Source organism: Trematomus bernacchii, unplaced genomic scaffold, assembly GCF_902827165.1.
Source record: "Trematomus bernacchii unplaced genomic scaffold, fTreBer1.1, whole genome shotgun sequence".
NCBI lineage: Eukaryota > Metazoa > Chordata > Actinopteri > Perciformes > Nototheniidae > Trematomus > Trematomus bernacchii.
The window spans coordinates 329,615-344,466 of record NW_022987610.1 but is presented as its reverse complement, the minus strand read 5'-3'; the positions used below and the strand labels follow the sequence as shown (position 1 = coordinate 344,466).

Genomic DNA, 14,852 nt, shown 5'->3' with positions numbered 1-14,852 from the left:
AGTGGGGGGGAATGGAAATGAAATAGGCTCATATGGGAACAAATTGGACAGTAAAATTAAACACAAGGACCTTAAACAATCTCCAAAATAGTTTGGACGGTGAGGAGAGGAGAGTGGATGATCCACAGGCACAGAGATGGAGTTCTTCGAGGAGCTGTGACTGGGCGGGTTAGAGAACAGTGTTCCAGAACACTTCCCTTTTGGATCCCTGAGCTGTAGGTTGTGATCATTTTGATTAAGGCCCCTGAGGTGCTCCAAGTATAGTCATTGTAGCACAGGATCAGTGCAGTGTGGAATAATGCTTCTTTTACAGATGGCTAGGACCACAAACCGAAGTGTTTCAAGAGAGCATTTGTTACTTCTCTCTTGGAGTTGACTCAGTTCTAAGTTCTTATTTTTTCTGTTAGGCCTATCTAAGATTTGATTTCCTCATTAATGAACCAGTATGTTTAGAATTTACTGTAACAACTCATTTTCACTACCAATTTGGCATAAACAAAATACAATTAAATGCAGAAATGTCCTCAGGTCAAAACACAAGATCAATAAACAAACAATTGACCACTGGTGTGTGGTTTCTTGATGACTCTCCCTCAAGCACATGACAGTAAAACCTGGCCCGTTGTATGACAGTATGTAAACATATTTCACCTTACGCACCTGAAGAGAACAGGCAAAAGCAAACGGGTTGTCGCTGATCACCTCACTTCGTAACGTCCACCGAGTCTCCTACCCAAAGGGCTCTTAGCACAAAATGTATTTTTACCACCAAGAAAGGAGAATATGAAACGTCAGTTCCTTATTCATAAGGTTATTGTGAAGATAATAATAATAATTAGGCGTGTGGGCATGAGGACCAAGATGAGACGTTGTGAATTTGATGTGATTTTTGAATGAGTCAACAGCACAGAAAAAGGCTTTTATGTCTTAAAAATAACTACGTTTATTATAACAGCATTTACACATTTCCTCAGTGTCACACACAGAGTTATATACTTTAAACATCACTTTCATAGCAGTCTTGCATTTTGGATATGATGAAAGTGATATGTTGACTGCAGCAGAACGTTCAGCCTTCATCAGCCTCATCCTCCAGCAGGAAGTCTCTGATCTCCTCCCTCAGCTGAGACCTGCAGGACAAGTCACATGTATCATGCTCCATTCTAAAAAGGGAGAAGCACACTTCTGGGTTCCTAACTGATTGTTGTACACTGACCTCCTGAGCCTCCTCTCAGCCTCCGACAGGATGTACTGCGGGAGAACCTCCTCAGACGACTGGTGAGAGAACAGATGAAGAGACAGGGACACCACAGGTGAACGTCAGTAGCATTACAAAAATAAAAAGCATATTTTTAATTCACGAGAGAAAATAATGAAGATCTAAACTGAACAAACGGCTAAAAGTTTCATTTAAGTGCTATGATGTGTATTCATGTATTATTATTTTGAAGTACTTTATGATGTAACTATCTATAGACACATCAGATTAATATGAAGTCAGTTATAAGGTCATTTGAGAGATGATGCATGATGGGAATCTGTTTTCCGTTCTGTGCTTTTAATGCTAAATGTCTTCGTGAAATCAAATGAATGAATTGGAAGGTGCCACAGATGTTGAATCGTTATTTCTGTCTTCACTTAAGTTATATTAGTTTATTTAGTGATTGTCATGGCTACTATTATGGTTTTTATATTTCAGAAGGACTTTCAAACACTTTCAGTGACCAATGTCTATTTTTAAAACTTCAAGAGCTTGATTTTTTCCCCTCAAAGTCAAACATTAAATGATTTAACGGACCCCCGGGACCCCTGTAACGACAAATACAAAGTTTAGATTGTGTTCCTCACCATGTCTTTGATGGTCAGCTGACAGCTGTAACACAGCAGACTCCTCAGGGGGGGGGACTCTGAGGCTCTGTCACACAACAACACCACAGCATTTATTCATATTATTTTGTTTTTGTGTCCGCTTTACAATTGCACCCAAAAAATATAATGATATCACGTGAAAAGACACAAAGACTACGAGGCTGCACAAGTAATGACATCAGCCACAGCTTTATCTGTTCACTGTTTATGTTGATGGTGCTAATGCTAACACGCTAAAGTAAGATGGTGAACACAATGATGATAATGCTACGTACATGTTAGCATGTAGCTTACAGCAATGTGAGAGCAGCATCACGGATCCTGTCTTCTAGTCTCGATACAAGACACCTCCGAAAATCCATGGCACACTATATTTAGAATACTTTCACTACTTTGCCCCGCTGCAGACTTTAACACCACTGCTGAGAGATAACAATACTACGAGCAAAACACACTTATTATAACTGCCTGCAGTGTTTCCCCTAGGATGGAGTCATAGCAGCGGTGCTAAGGCATAATGTGAGCGTGGAGCGCGTGGAATTTTTTAGTGTGTGCGCGTAAGAAGTGCGCCCCGCCAATTTGTTTCTATGTGTCTGCCAGCACAAGAAAGGCTCTTGAGGCCTAGTACCAGGGCCGGTTCTAGACAATTTGCTGCCCTAGGCGAGATTTTATATAAAGAATAAATGAAAAACCTCTACAAAAGACGAATACACTACAAAAACAGAAACTTATTGACATCGGTATATACATCAAAAAGGCTTCAAATGTACTATTCAGTATTGTATGAACATGTTTGAATTGGGGGGTGGACGTCACATCCTCTAGGGGGGTCCGGGGGCATGCCCCCCCAGGAAGATTTCTTTGAACATTTTACAGTAAAATGCTTCAATCTGGTGCAATCTTTGAGCACACAATTACTAGAGACCTGATCTAGGTGGTACAACTCTAAAACACCCATATGAAAAAGATTGGTTTACATTTTAATAATCAAATAAGTATATGAACATAACCAATAACCTACCATAGCCAATAACAAATAAATGTAACTTATTTTATTTTTATTGTTCATTTATATCTTATTTTACCTAGTTAACATTTATTTATTTATGCATATTTTTGTATCTCTCCAACTTTAAATGATATTTTTGGTTTACTGTCCTATAGTATACATTGGAATGATTTCAAACCTGTTTTTATTTATCCTAATAATTATAAAGGAGTGCCTTGGAAATATGTGTTTACATAATTTGTGGTCAAAATGTTTGAGACCCACTGAGATAACTTAGACTAAAGTGAACTATCTAAACCCTCAGAGAGTCCTTTACCTCACTGAGCCTCTCAGTCTGACAGGAGAGCTCTCCTCCACCCTGGTTGTAGAAACATCTACTTCTTATATCCGTTAGCGCAGCTAGCACCAGATTCTAATAACAACAGCGCCGGTACCGGTGCACCCTCTCTCTCTCTCCCTCGCTCTCTCTCTCTCGCTCCCACGCTCGCACTTTGGCTGTGAGCTGCGGGCGCCTGATAAGCCAACATCCCCCACTTTCATCACTTACAGTGCCCATCGTACAGGACAAATGAAAAGTGTAACCGGGGTGAAAAGGGTGTTACCTTTACTTAATTATGAATGTTGTTACATCAAGGCCGAAAATTAGGATGAGCGCCAACGGTCAAAAATGTTTTTTCCCCTCCCAGAGCTACCAGCGCAGTGCCCCCCAGATCTGGCGCCCTAGGCGACCACCTATGCCAAAAATCGGCCCTGCCAGTACATACAGTGGCAATGTCTCAAGATTTAGCAAAAAATACACCTTTATTGAACATACAGTAACACAAATACTACAAATCCACATAACAAACAATCAAAAATGAAAAAGGGACGCCACTTATTATTTTAATTTAAAAAAAAAGAAAAAAAAAAAAAGATTTTTTTAGCAGCGGCGCGCATATTTCAGCAGCGGCGCTGCACCGCCACTAATTGTATATAGGGGAAACACTGGCCTGCTACTTTAATACTTTGACTTACTATTCATTAATGCAGCTACTTATTTTTTTACCATGTATGTGTACTTATTTGATTACATCTTATAAACGTATGCTCGCCTCTTTGTTTATGATGTTAGCCCACTCTTTTGTGTTTGCCATTTAAAAGGACTTCTGAGTCCAGCAACTCCCGTGTTCTCATCAAGGTAGTCTTCTGGCTTTAAAGGTCTCCCATTATGCTATTTTTAGGCATATATGATGGGTCTCAGATATATAAAAATATATAAAAACATGTCTATGATGTGTTTTGCTCAAAATACCAAACAGATCATGCATTTTAGAAATCCCTCATATCCCTCTGTTTCAGCTGTTAGAGAAACGCTAATCTGGGTCCTTAGCTTGAAAAAAAAAAAGAGGAGGGGAGCTTGTGCCTGCTCAGAATTCTACCCAGAGACTCAGCTAAACGCCATCATGTTCCAAACCACATCAAGGATTATTTCTGAAACAGTATAGAGCTCAAATGCTTCTTTTTTTGCAGGTTTACCACAAGGTGAGTTCCTTTTTATATTTCCTGCTTCTTTACACACACTCTCTCCAGTACAGGTTAGCTCTGAGTGTTAGCAATGCTTGCTAATGTAAACAAAGACCATATTACATCCAAAACAGTCGGGCATTGATTCTGATACAGCAACATTTCTGATAGGGCCGTGGGTGTAAAGCCAGCCCACATTTCCGATATTACGTCATATCGGACGCAAATCTGGATCAGCTCCGTTGTTTTAGATTTGGGTACGGAGGAAAAGAGAGAGGGTTTTGTTTTCTGACACTTTGTGAGTTCCCTGACACACCGTGGACACATATTTATGTATAAAGGACATTTAAAAAAAGTGCATTTTGCATAATAGGTGACCCTTAAAGGGAGCACAGAACAGCTTCAGTTGCCTTTTCTGCATACCTGTTGCTGCTGTCCTGTCATCAGCAGCAACAGGCTTTAGTTCCGTTTTCTACTGTATGTAAAACTGACTATGGAGAGGTTACTCAAACAACCTCCCTATAAACAATCTGAACCTTTTCATTTGGTGTCGATAAGACCCAGGATTGGAATAGATCAATAAATCACTCAACACTTACTTGGCAGACGAACAGCATCCTCCACCACGGTTCCCACAAAGCTCTCCTCCAACAATGGAGCAGCACTGTGAGGCGGGAGCAGTCCACTCTGGAGCTGTAATGAAAACACAGGAAACTGAAATCAACGCCTAACGTAAGAGCTCATCTGCATGGGGTACTCAGTGTGTATATACACTGTATATACTACAATATCTGATTCATATTCCATCACTGACAGAAGCATCATTCTATGGCTCAAACTGGACTAGTGAAGTTTGCTCATATTGATCAACTTTCTCCGTATCCAGATTGACCCAAGGCAGAGTGTGTGTGATCATTGGCTAACAGTATATCAGGGTGTCCGCGGGGTCTTCAAAAGTATTAAAAGTTGATTACATCTTACATCTTACATTTGACTTCAGGATTCCTGCATATACCCTGTATATGTACCTTGCCTGCTCTCTCCTGGAGACTTAGTCTGCGAGAGCTGCTCTGAGATCAGGGTGGCGCTGAAGGCTGAAGCATTCTCTGGACAAGAGAGGGACACGAAGACAGAGAGAATGAAGAACGCTGTACGTTTCTGAACGTGTCCACTTCAACGTCACATAATTCAATCAAAGAACAGAGCTCCAAATGTTTGATATCTTGGTGCCATTATCTGTGAACAGAGATGTCTTATGATGTCTGCAGAAGATAAGTAAGACTTAACTTTTAAGTTAAAAAAAAAAAAAAAAAAAGTAGTATTAAAACAAATGAGAACATGGTGTGTGGGGCTCACCAGCAGCAGTGTCCAGGGCGCACACACACAGCAGACACCTGTCCCCCTCCGCTGAGGCAGAGCCCTTGCAGCTCTGTAGCTTCTCGCTCGTCCTGACACACACACACACACACACACACACACACTTTAAGTCTTCACATGCAAGTGCATGCAAAATGTGACAATGACTGCATATTGCCAATAGTGTATAATAAATGATAATAAAAAATGATTTTAACGATAAAAAGTAGGCAGTATACCGTTTAGAAAATGTGCAGCATCCCTAATTGAAAGCCCCGACACATGCTCACTGACCTGTAGATGGTGCTGACGGTGGAGGGGAAGTCTGCCTGCAGCTTAATGACAAAGCTCTCTGTCAGATGCTGGATGCTGGACTTGTCTGCAGTCTGTGGGGGGGGGGGAGATAACAAACTGAGAGTCAATCACAACAGACCAGGGGCCTCATTTATAAAGGGATACACGCTCAAAAAATGGCGTACCCCAGTTTCTACGCAATGTTTGCGATTTATAAAATACTAACTTGACGGGAAAATGTGCGGCCCTCCACGCAAACTCTAACCCATGCGTACGCACTAAGCACACAAACAGGAGAGACGAGAAACTACGTCACCGTTGGCAGAAGGAAGAATGGAGAGAAATATGTGGAAATAATACCATAAATAAAATGTTACCTCTCATTTATCATATATGAAGAATTCATTTTCAAACATTGATTAAAGCCAATCTTAAAATGATTAAACAAACGCCTGTTTGAGACTCCTCAGTGCACACAAAAACATAACTTGGAGAAATAAATAAATACGGATATGTTATTTAAAACCACCTCGAATATGTTGTGTTAATGTTATGAAATGTTTTCTCATAAATGATGCGGTAAGCAGGAGGACAGAATGACGTCTAAACTGACGCCGTTTTGCTTTCCTATAGGTTGTAGATACGAGCATGGTTTTATATACTATCACGTTTAATTGTGTTTTATGCCGTTTGCCAAGACTTGATAAGTAGCTCGTAAAACACAGGAGGTATGGAAACTAAGAACACCATACCTATTTTTTTGCTTTGTACTACGTAAGCAACCTTCCCACGTCAATCCTACGCAAGGCGTTATAAATGAGGCCCCTGAACAGACAGACTACACACACTTTGATATCACAGTACCCACTAGGTGCCACTAAACACCAACATTTCAGCTCAACTACAAGCAGACTCTGGATGACAAACGGAGAAAGATACAGCATTCGGAAGCAGTAAAAGGTCTCAATGCAGCACGAGAAAGAATGCAGGTGTATGACCATGAAGAATCGATTAAAGAAGAATGGAAAAACTTGCAAGAGAAGGATCTGGTAAGTAACCCAGAGGCCCAAGACGGGATCTAAGGACAGCTTTGATCTCAGAGAGTTTGCAGACTTTCTCCGTAGTTACGAGGCTGCCATGGTCCACATCAAGGCAATAGAAATCTTGAATGACCGTAATGCAAACAGGCAAATACATTCAAAGTTACCAGATTGGCTAACTGCAAGATGGAACCGGAAGGTTATTGAAGTGGAAGAAGAGAGTAACCAATTCCCCTCCTTTGTAATAGTAAAGTTTATAAAAAAGAGAAGCAAAGATTGCCTGCAAGCCTGTCAAAACATCATTGCAATCACTAAAGCAAGATGAAGCTGAAAAAACAAAATCTCAAAGACAACAAAGCTTTGCAGCAAAGTCACTGACCACAAGTTCAGACGAAAAGACAGTCAATAATCCAGAGTACTCTCTACTGTAGCCTCTGTGTATGATCCCCTGGGGTTCATGGCACACTTTGTCCTTTTGGGTAAGCAGTAGTCCAGCAAATGTGCAGAGACAAGATCGGCTGGGATGAAGACCTACCAGAGAACCCACCTCAGTGGGAGTCCTGGTTCTATTTCGTATATGGCTTCGCCCTCTAAGGCTATCGCTATTGGGTAATCCCACTGCGCACCCGCGCAGCACTGAAACACTTGTAGTCCACGCCCGCCCGCAAGGTGGGCCTCACCCTCAGGCTCCCTTCCGGTATAAAGAGGAAGGAGGCCCGACAATCTGCTCCCTCTTTTTCTTCAGCACCCCGTTACTGAAGCACAAGAGACACTTCAATTGCAGAGTAAACATGGGTGACAATTGTGTGAAAGATTGTCCCTCATGTGGCTCTGGGTTCATAATGAGTTATGACTAGCACACAGTGTGTGAGTCCTGCCTGGATTCACATGCTGTGTGCCCTCCTCGGCCGGGGGGGGACGGGCACAGTGGGTGCATGCACCTGCTGTGCCCGTCTCCCCTCGGGCGACAGGAAGCGGAGAGCGGACACTCTCGCTGCTGCGGCACCAGACTCACAGGATAACAAGTGCAAACAAGCTGGGTTTGCACGTGTACAAACAGTTGGGGCTTTGTTTACAATTGATTTTATTTATTTGGTGGTTTGTGCTCCAGCTGTCGATCAGCTGTGCGCAGCGTCTCCACTGCAGCCTGTGCGTCTCAACCCCCCCGCAACAACTCTATCCCCCAGTTAAAGGAAATAAAACTAATGTGTTGTGTTATATCAGCTGTACAATTTACCAAATATATGCTGTTCTTAGTTTCCATACCTCCTGTGTTTTAGGAGCGACTTATCAAGTCTTGGCAAACGGCACTAAACATGATTAAACCATGCTCGTATCTATACAACCTAGAGAAATGCAAAACGGCAGTTTAAAGTAATTCTGTCCTTCTGTTTACTGCATCATTTATGAGAATACATTTCATAACATTAAGAGGACCTAATCGAGGGGTGATCAATAACATTTCCGTATTTATTTATTTTGGAGTTGTGTGTGCACTGAGGAGTCTCAAACAGGCGTTTGTTTAATCATTTTAAGATTGGCTTTAATCCATTTTTGCAAATGAATTCTTCATATATGATACATGAGGTAACATTTATTAATAATGCTATTAATTCCACATATTTATCTCCATTCTTCCTTCTGCCAACGGTGTCTCAGTTTATCATCTCTCCCGTTTTTGTGCGTACGCATGGATTGTGGTGTTTAGGATAAGAGATCAAACCAGAGCTCCAGACTGATCAGCACTGAGGAGAATCCTTCCTACAGGATTTTGTGTGGATGTCCAAGGGGGAGGGACATTAGGTTTAAAGAAATGGTTTGGAATTGCTTGTTTTATTTTCTGCATCTGTAATATTTACAAAAACGTTTTTTTTCAGTTTTCTCTCCTTTCTACTTGTGTGTTTCCTTGTGAAACTGTGTTTTCTGCTGTGTTTCTGGCACATCTTACCTTAGTGTCCAGGCCCGCTGTGAACACCGACGGCACGCTGAACATACGGTTGTAGTAAGCTATTTCTTTAGCTGAGTAGTCCCTCATTGGCCTCACTAGTATGGTGTCACCATACCTGGAGTCTGAGAAACCCTGTAAACACATACCCATTAGCATTATTTGTTTTGGTCAGATTTCACACCCAATATGTGAAACCCAAGAATAAAAGAAGAAGGGGGTCTCACTGTGTCGTGAGCCAGCTGAGCCCCTCTGCCCAGTGAGATGCTGCTAAGCAGTTTCACAGCCAGCCTGGTGCAGCTGTCCCCCAGCATCAGCTTGCTGTAGCCTGCAGAGCGCGCCGTGTGCACCAGCAGGTGCTGCCTGTGAGGAGAACACACACTCAGCACATCTCCACACAAAGTACACACTGGACTTTCTCAACATCATCATCTGTTTAATCAATGTCTTAACCCTCCTGTTGTGTTCGGGTCAAATCCGACTGATTTATTATTTGATTGCCTCAAGGCCTTATGACTACAGTAGGCATTTGAACATAAACCATTTCTAATCACCACTTTCATTGAATTTTGAGGTTTAGTCAACTTTTTAACAAATATGGTGTTCCTGCTGAAAGATTATGTTCATCCATCAGATCGTACACACCCAAATCCACCATGTTCATTTTGGACTACATTTTCTTTATTTTATTCACTGCAGTTATTCATGTGAACGTGTAGTCTGAGACATTGTTTACAGCTTAACCTGTTAAGCCCTGAGCCTGTTTTTCAGGTCTCAGGCTCGAAAATGACATTCCCAGAACAAATGACCATATCTTCCCTTCTAAAAGGGTTACATTAATAATCTTTTTTCTCAAAGTAATGATAAACCTGTGAGTTGGATGTAGAAAAGTCAGAATCAATATAGATGTTTTTTATTTTAAAGAAAATTCAGATTTTACATAGTAAAAAACTGTAAATTATAGTGTCCGTCTGCATACACTCTGGTGGCTACCATTAGCAGCTAACTTTTCCGCTCCGATTTTTACATAAAAAATGGAATTATGGATTATAAATAATTTTTTAAAAGGCACAGGTACATTATCAACCTATGGATCAACAGTTGTAGCATTTTTGTTTTTCGTTTTAATGCCATTAAACACGTCTTTTGACCTAATTGACAGCTACGGTGAGACGATCTGCCGTAAAAGCTCCGTAAAGGTACGTGTTGTGATGTCTGTGTTTGCTTCCCCTGTCGCAAGTTTGGATCGCTCAGTGATGATACTATACCTAAATAATCAGTGGAGTCTCAGCTTTAATCGGCTATATTGTATGTGCAGCTATGATAAGTAATAAGGGTATCTTTATCTTGAATTGTGTGCCGCAGTGAGTTAGAATTTTTTCGCTCAGGGGTCATTTAGACGCTTCTTATGAGACTTGTGAGGGTCCTGCTGTAATGACCTCAGTATGTTCAGCAGCTCCTCCCGGGCTGTCAGGGTCCTGGCAGAGCCCAGGAGCCGCTGCAGGGAGTGTGTGTGGGCCTCCTGGACCTCAGGCGGGGGGGTTTCCTGCTGCTGCCCTGCAGTCACACCGCTGCTGCCGTTGCTGAGCAGGAAGTGATCCACGGCTGCTTTGTAGGCGCCGGCTTCCTGTTCTGGAGCTCCCGGAGCCGACAGAACAACTGAACTGGGAAGGTCCAGAACCTGAGACAATAAAAAACACACACTCCCTTCAGACTGAGCTCATGTTATATGGACATGTGTGTTTACTGACATGTAAACTGAGGTCACATGTAGCCACGGATTGCATGTGGTTAAGGCCACACTGACCTGCTCCAGAGGCACCATGAGGAAGGGGAAGCCTGTAGCTCTGAATACAGCCCGGAGCTCCTCCACCGTCCTCCGTCTGTGCTCCACCGACTGACCCACAGCGCCCCCCTCTGGGTCCAAACACACACACAATCATTGCAAAGGGTTTGGTACCGAATCATCCATTAATGCAAACACTTATACACTTAAATAATAACTTCCGATTTGATTTACCGTCAATGTAGACAATGCCGGGTAAGAATCTCAACTTCTTGTGAGCATTCTGACTCAAACCCTGAGAGGAAGCAGAGGTTCACAGCTGTATTAATGATATCCAAGACAATTATCTATTGGATAATTATTACCATCAGAATATACAGTGGAGTTCTGAAGGAGCATTTCAACATCTCTTGAATCATTTCATTAGTTAATAAAAAGCATCCATTTATCCACACACAGAAGGTGACTAGCTCAGTGCTGAACATTATTGTGATACTGATATTCTGTACAAACTGTGAAGTCCACTGTGACAAATGTAACATTTGTGATATTGGGCTATATAAATAAACATTGATTGATTGATTGATTGATTGATTAGCCATGTGCTGTCAGACTTCATAGTGTCCGGTAATAACCTGCTATACTGCTAATGTTAAATGCCCACAATAGCCGCGTTCACACCGGAGTACTTTTCCCTGTACTTTTCGCGTTTAGTTCCGTTAGTACCCCTTATGTCGCGTTCACACCAAAAAGAATACTGAGTGCCGGGAACTTTTACCCCCATTTTTAGTGCCTGCTGAGAGATGGTACTTTCCTGGGGGGAAAAAGTGCCCCAGTTCTGATTGGCTGGGCGAATTGCAAACCACGCCCCGTAAAACTCTGAAATGTTTTGTAGAGCCGCCATTTTATTATCCTCGCATTAGCATCATTAGCATTAGCATTCGCCCAGCGCACAAACGCAGAGAGACTAACTTATGGCAACACAAAATAAAACATGGGAGCGGTGGAGATGAGGTGTCGGCGTTCTGGCGATTTACTCGGAAGGCTTCAGTAGAAGCTGCTGGGAGTCCCAGGAGCTTCTACTGAAGCCAGTCCCCAACTCCGGGGACTTCCGGCCGGGGACTTCGGGTGGCAGTATACACCGTGAAGTGGTTTGCGGCCTACCAGTAAACCCAAAGCAGAAGAAGAAGAAGTGACGTCAGCGGCTCATTTGCGTAATCTTCCCTCAGGGAACTTATTCCGGTGTGAACGCGATCTGTACTAAGTGCCCTGGGGTAATAAGTGCCCTGGGGTAATAAGTGCCGGGGCACTAAGTGCCGGCACTAAGTACGGCAAAGTACTTGGTGTGAACGCGGCTATTGAATTATGGGCCAGCACATAGTGACACTATACTTTGGGTATACATAGACTCAGACGGGGTCACCTCTTGGACTTGACTGAGCATGGAGCAGGAAGAAGGCCCTCCAGACACCGCCAGCAGCACCTGCAGCACAATCATCACAGCCTCACTTCAATCACTGTTCTGAGGGAGGGCAACACAACGTCAAGTCAGTAGAGCAAAAAGAACAAAGCTTACCTTTTCTCCAGGGAAAATCAGCCTATTTTTGCCCAGCATGGCTCTGAACTTATGAATGAAGTACTCCTTGAAACAGCCCCTGACAAACCAGAAAGGATCTGAGTTAAGTCGGTGAAACACAGTAAAACCATGGATCATCTCTGCTAGCAGCACTGCAGTTCTATAAAGACCTGCTCATTTACCTCTTTTTTTACAGAATAACAATTTAATTTACTATTTTTAATTTCAGTCACTCCCTGCACAGGTGTTTCACAATGAAAGTTTATCGGCTTTTCATCGGACATTGAGCACTTCAGTACTTTGTTTTACACGCTGCTGCAACGAAAACATTTCATTGGGATGAATAAAGTCAATGTTATCTTATCTTACAGCTGAAAGTGAATACTGGCAGAGGGAGCAGAAGCAGTGCATTTGATAACAAATCAAACAAAAAGAGTGCTCACCTGGTGTCAGGATTATATGATTTCCAACTGATAATGATAGCATTACATCTTGTTTGACTAAAAGGACAATAAAATACTGATTTGGCTGGACTACGTTGACTGATGACAAAAACATTATTCATGAGAAAAATAAATAGTTTGGGTTTTATGGGACTAATATAATATTACTAATATTCACAGACCTTGATTTAATAAAAACAGGTTTAGTTTAAAAAAACTATTTAGGACATTTGCATGTTTATTTGTTAGTCTTTCTTTAGCGATTCCACTCACAGGTACTGCACATGAAGCCAAGACAGTATCCATTTTCAACAGTTTCTGCAATCTTGAGCCAACTAATTATTTCAGTAGTGCCAAGATCACAAAAAAAGATCTAAAGCTGGAGGATCAGTGCTTATTGTGTTGCATAAATACCTTCAGTGTGTGTTAACATCCTTACCTGCAGTATGCATCTCCTGCTCGGATCACCACCGCTGCACTTGCCTCTTTGCATTTCACACATTGCCTAGAAACACTCAAAATGGAGGAACAGACATCTTAAAAGCTGCTGTGAATGGATTTAGATTTGTTGACACATTTATGTGCTGTCATCTGTAATATTATGTAAAGATACTGTGGACAAATAAGGGTTGGTTACACAAACACAATTCAAACAGAAATGGAGAGGTTCCAGAGTAACCCTTTACTGATTCAAGCTTTGGATTATGTGAAGTCTGTCTAAGCACAACACTGTTTCAGAGTTGTTGAAGAGTAGACAGCACGCTGAAATAAATATGATCTGTCCTAACAACAATGAGCCTCAAAGCAAAAAAAAGTACAATTTTGAGAGTCTTGTATTTTATGTAGCGACAAAACTCCCATTTAATGAAGGCGCTGAGAGGCTAAGTTTGGTTCATATCTGTGACTCGTTCCCAATGAGCAGTGTGTACTGGACATTTTGTTCCATCCAATTTAATAACTCAAATAAACAAACAATTACAGCAAGACCATAAGGTCTACAAACGGTATCGAACCAAATCTCCCTTTTCCATCACACAAGCCCGGCACACATCAGGTTTACTAAATACCTTAAAGCACATCCATGTGACAGGATGTGACTTATTACAATTACAACAGTGTGCTGTAAACTAACAATAATAATACAATTATAAATAATCAACAATGGCAAAACCTGCATTTTGGCTCTTACACTTTACTTGAGTATTTCCATGTTATGCTACTTTATACTTCTACTCCACAACAGTTCAGAGGTAATTGGTGTACTTTTCCTCCACTACATGTATTTAATATCTTTAGTTACTTTACAGATGTGGATGAATGATGTGAAATATAACCAAGTGTTAAATCAGACTTTAGTTCCTCCTGGAGTAAATTCACAAGCTACCCTGCAGTATACAAAGTCATTCAAACTAGCTGCACCTTTACCAGCTTTGAGAACACTTTCATGATCAATCATTATAAAACATATCATATATATTATTCTGAAATGGACCAATCTGCACAATGACTACTTTTACTGTCGCTACTTTAACTATATTTTGATGATAATACTTTTCTACTTTTACTTGAGGAACATTTTGAATGCAGGACTTTTACTGTAACAGATTATTCCTACACTCTGGTACTTCTACTTTAACTTAACAAGATCTGAGTTACCAACGCTGTAACTTACCTGGGCAGCTCCTCGCGCAGCAGCGGCCCGTGGTACTCCTCCTCCACCTGGCACATGACCTCTGACCTGGGTCTGGGACTGTACGTGAGTGAGTGGCGGGAGTCTGACTCTCAGCCTGCTCACGTCCTGTCAGCTGTAAAGCGGCTACATTTACTCAGGGCACTTTGTTCCACTTTCTGTTAGCAGCTGTCTCGTGTATATTTTCATGGATGTCTAATCGTGTCTAATGCATAAGAATCATGTCTCTTTCTGATGACGTAGAGGATCTTCTTTCTGATACTTGCAGTGCGATACCGCCCCCAGCTGGTGTGGAGGGTGGGTACAAATATGACTGAATAGAGGAGAAGGGTCCAGCTGCA

At 41.8% G+C, this 14,852-nt stretch overlaps 1 protein-coding gene across 3 annotated transcripts; it reads right to left on the bottom strand.

Annotated features, from left to right (window-relative positions):
* Nucleotides 1-923: 923 nt before the first annotated feature.
* ctu2 (cytosolic thiouridylase subunit 2 homolog (S. pombe)) lies at nt 924-14,751 on the bottom strand. Of its 3 annotated transcripts, none has more exons than XR_004555986.1 (16): nt 14,494-14,751; nt 13,261-13,335; nt 12,379-12,457; nt 12,226-12,285; nt 11,037-11,097; nt 10,824-10,933; nt 10,456-10,697; nt 9,244-9,379; nt 9,020-9,151; nt 6,032-6,123; nt 5,738-5,829; nt 5,410-5,487; nt 4,981-5,074; nt 1,849-1,926; nt 1,217-1,275; nt 924-1,130 (listed from the first exon to the last, which is right to left on the bottom strand). XR_004555986.1 is itself a non-coding variant. In XM_034131965.1 (16 exons), the coding sequence occupies exons 1-16, from the start codon at nt 14,547-14,549 to the stop codon at nt 1,070-1,072; spliced, it is 1,488 nt and encodes a 495-aa protein (XP_033987856.1). In that variant the 5' UTR covers nt 14,550-14,751; the 3' UTR covers nt 924-1,069. The 3 variants fall into 3 exon arrangements, 2 of the variants coding, with proteins under 2 accessions (XP_033987856.1, XP_033987855.1); XM_034131965.1 differs by having other exon boundaries at nt 1,849-1,915; nt 5,410-5,488; nt 5,736-5,829; nt 13,261-13,326; XM_034131964.1 differs by having other exon boundaries at nt 1,849-1,915; nt 14,494-14,750.
* Nucleotides 14,752-14,852: the final 101 nt, after the last annotated feature.